Below are 3,466 nucleotides of genomic sequence, written 5' to 3'. Positions count from 1 at the left end.
TAAAAACAATTCTTATCTTTTCTCATGTATTCGTGTTATAAAAATTATATAATTTAAATTTAAATATTCTAAAATTTTTATTCTAAAATTATACTTAAAACAATTTAAATAATAAAAATTAACGCTATTTAAATAACAAAAAAAAATTACAATATTGTATAGAGAAATCCAAATACATTAAACTATTCACTCTACTAAATATCTTAGCTAGAATTTTCTTACATATTATCACATTGAATCATGTTTAAGATGCATGTGAAGACCAACCAGAATCTGAATCATGTTTAAGATGCGCGTGAAGACCAACCAGAATCTCCATTGACATAATATATATCCATTGTGTGGTTGGTTTGGTCTACGGTTCAATCTTCACTTCCTCCATAAGAAGTGAACTTTTCGACAAATCTGTCGGATCTTTCCTGGGAATGGAAATTGAAAAATCATTTGAATAGTTTCCAGTGCTATCAATGTAAATCTCTTTGTAGCTATTTTTTTCCATCCATGACCTTAATTTACTATTGGTTTGATGATTTCTTTTAATCAAAGACAGAAAAATAAACAAATAAATTCTTTGAAAAATAGAACTAGCGATTGTCCTAAAAGGTACAAAGAGAGGCCGATAAGATTATTAACTTGGAATTGTTGAATTTTTCTAGAAGAGTTAATTGGTTTGTGGAAAACCTTGTTTTCTTGAACTGGATTATTGTGCAACTACTTTTCTTTAGATGTTTTGTTTATATTTATATTACAAGGAACACATTGAATGTCTTATTTCATTTTAAAGTAAGTTAATTACCCAAAAAACTGGATTATTGTGCAATTACTTTTCTTTAGATGTTTTGTTTATATTTATATTACAAGAAACACATTGAATGTCTTATTTCATTTTAGAGTAAGTTAATTACCCAAAATCAAGGGGTTAAGTTAATTACCCAAAATCAAGAAACCTCTATAGATGGCCAAGCATATACGAATAATACATCTCATTCATATGCAATACCAAATCCATCTTTTTCTTTTCTCTGAGTAAAATTTCAAAAGCATGAACACATGCCATTTCATATGCACAATAAACCCAACTTCTGAAATTTCAATGCTTGTGGCAGATTTTGACAGATAAAGAAATAAGAAACAAGCGAGAGAAAAGAAAACAGATTCAGAAATCGAAGCTTCTTGTCTTATATTATTCTTCTATGGTGAACTCTTCTCTTCCCCTGTTGCAAAATTAATAGGCAGGGCAAAACCATTAACCAAAAACTGCCAAATAAAATAAAAGCACTATCTTTACGGTTAAAGCCCTTGCGAAACCGTGCCCTTTGCAAGACGCCAAAATGCAAAACGGTTTGTCAACCCGCATTCATCTTGGCCTTCTCTTTTTTGCTTTGAGAGATTGGAATTTCGAGGATAATGAAAAGCAGGATTTATGATCATCATAATATACCCAAAGCTGAGTAGCAATCTATCGATAGACTCGCAGAGTTTAGAGATTTTTTCCATGGATCCAAAAGCCCTTCATAGGATTACTGGTTCCCAATTTTTTCTTCTGTTGTCCATTTTCTTGAATCTCACATTGGCTTCCTTAGGGTCTCGTTCCTTGCCGCTGGCTTCCAGCAAGCAAACCGACGCGGCAGCGTTGATAAGGTTGAAGAAATTAGTAGAAAAGGACCCGGGCGGGATCCTGGATGGATGGGATTTAATGCACGAGACTTGCAGCTTCTGGCATGGTGTGACTTGTGTAGATGGGAGAGTAACAGAGTTGGATTTGAGCAGAGCGGGCTTAGTTGGGGTTCTCCCCACGTCTGCCATAGCCAGCCTTGACAAGCTCCGGGTATTGAATCTCCCAGGCAATGCATTCTCTGGTAATGCTTCGTCTCTGACCCAGTTACCCTTTACCTTACAGCAAATAGATATCTCCTCCAATGGCCTCACAGGCCCCATTCCTGAACAATTCTTGGAATCCCATCAATTCACCTTTGTGAATTTGTCTCGCAATAACTTATCCAGTACTCTGCCTGCAAATTTCTTGAGCTCTCAGGCGCAACTCCAGATCCTAGATCTCTCATTCAACAATTTTTCCAGGCCAATATCTTTTTTGGATCTGAATCTCTCTGCCTGCCATAATCTGGTATCTATAGACCTGTCCTCGAACCATTTGGTAGGAGAGATCCCGCCCTCGTTATCCAAATGCATGCATTGCAGAGTCTGAATTTCTCATCGAATGAATTAGAGGGTACCATCCCTAGATCTCTGGGTGAACTTACAAATCTCCGGAGGCTGGACATTTCCCAGAATCACTTCGGGGGTTCAATTCCCCCCGAGCTTGGGAATTGCTGTCAATCGCTAGAACAACTTCTGCTTTCCTCCAACAATCTCTCCGGCCCCTTCCCCTCATCGTTCTCCACATGTTCTTCCTTGCAGATTCTGAATCTACAGAACAATAATATTTCCGGGCTCTTACCAGATTCGATTCTAGGAAATCTCCATGCCCTTGACAAGTTGCTTCTCAGTAATAACTACATTACAGGACCCTCCCGCCATTGATCTCAAGCTACAAGAATTTGAGAGTTGCAGACTTGATTTCCAACGGATTGTCCGGAACATTGCCGCTTACAATTTGCCTGGTTGCATCTGCTTTAGAAGCGCTTAGGCTCCCAGATAACCTCATAATAGGGCAAATCCCTGTTACATTAGCTCAATGCACCAAGCTGAAATCAATAGACCTGAGTCTCAATTTTTTGAAAGGCCAGATTCCTCCCGAGCTCGGCCGGCTGAAGAATCTGGAACATTATGATGTGGTTCAATGGGTTGGAGGGCAGGATCGCTCATGAGCTCGGTGGGTGCAGCTAGCTCAAGATCCTGAACAACAATTTTCTAACAGGGGAGATACCAGAAAAGCTTGCAGATTGTTGAAGAATCTGGAACATTATGCTGTGGTTCAATGGGTTGGAGGGCAGGATCGCTCATGAGCTCGGTGGGTGCAGCCAGCTCAAGATCCTGAACAACAATTTTCTAACAGGGGAGATACCAGAAAAACTTGCAGATTGCAGTAGAATGGATTTCTCTAATGAGCAACAAGATCATTGGAAGGATTCCTAGGGAGGAAAGCAGTCGCACTTCAAATCAATGGTTGAAAATATCTCCCCTGATGTAACATGATGTAACTAAGCAAGGTAAAAGTGTTGACAATTGTTAATGCATAGAAAAAGCCTCTTAACCTAATTAATAATTAATCCCCCATAACCACAATCTATTATTAGTTTGGTAATTTCTTTTAATCAAATACAGAAAAACAAACCCTTTGAAAAATAAAAATTCTAAAATTGATAACTTTATCTAACCCAACCAAATCTAACCTTATCTAACCCAACCAAATCTAGAGTCCTCAATAGAAACCCAACGCAACAACCTTGATTTTTGGCCTGAATGATGTTTAATTCTATTACAGGCAACAACCTTGATTTTCGGC

At 38.0% G+C, this 3,466-nt stretch overlaps 1 protein-coding gene across 1 annotated transcript; it reads left to right on the top strand.

Annotated features, from left to right (window-relative positions):
- Positions 1 to 1,495: 1,495 nt before the first annotated feature.
- Positions 1,496 to 2,206, top strand: LOC149221832 (serine/threonine-protein kinase BRI1-like 2). The gene has a single exon (XM_089387488.1). It carries the CDS (start codon positions 1,496 to 1,498, stop codon positions 2,204 to 2,206), a length of 711 nt encoding a protein of 236 aa, XP_089243614.1.
- The last annotated feature ends 1,260 nt before the right edge of the window (positions 2,207 to 3,466 follow it).

The sequence above is a fragment of the Pinus tabuliformis genome, chromosome Q (genome assembly GCF_031772625.1).
Source record: "Pinus tabuliformis cultivar Carrire ecotype Pingquan chromosome Q, CPIR1, whole genome shotgun sequence".
NCBI classification, from domain to species: Eukaryota; Viridiplantae; Streptophyta; class Pinopsida; order Pinales; family Pinaceae; genus Pinus; species Pinus tabuliformis.
The sequence above is the reverse complement of the archived record's forward strand: the minus strand, read 5'-3'. Positions and strand labels throughout refer to the sequence as shown.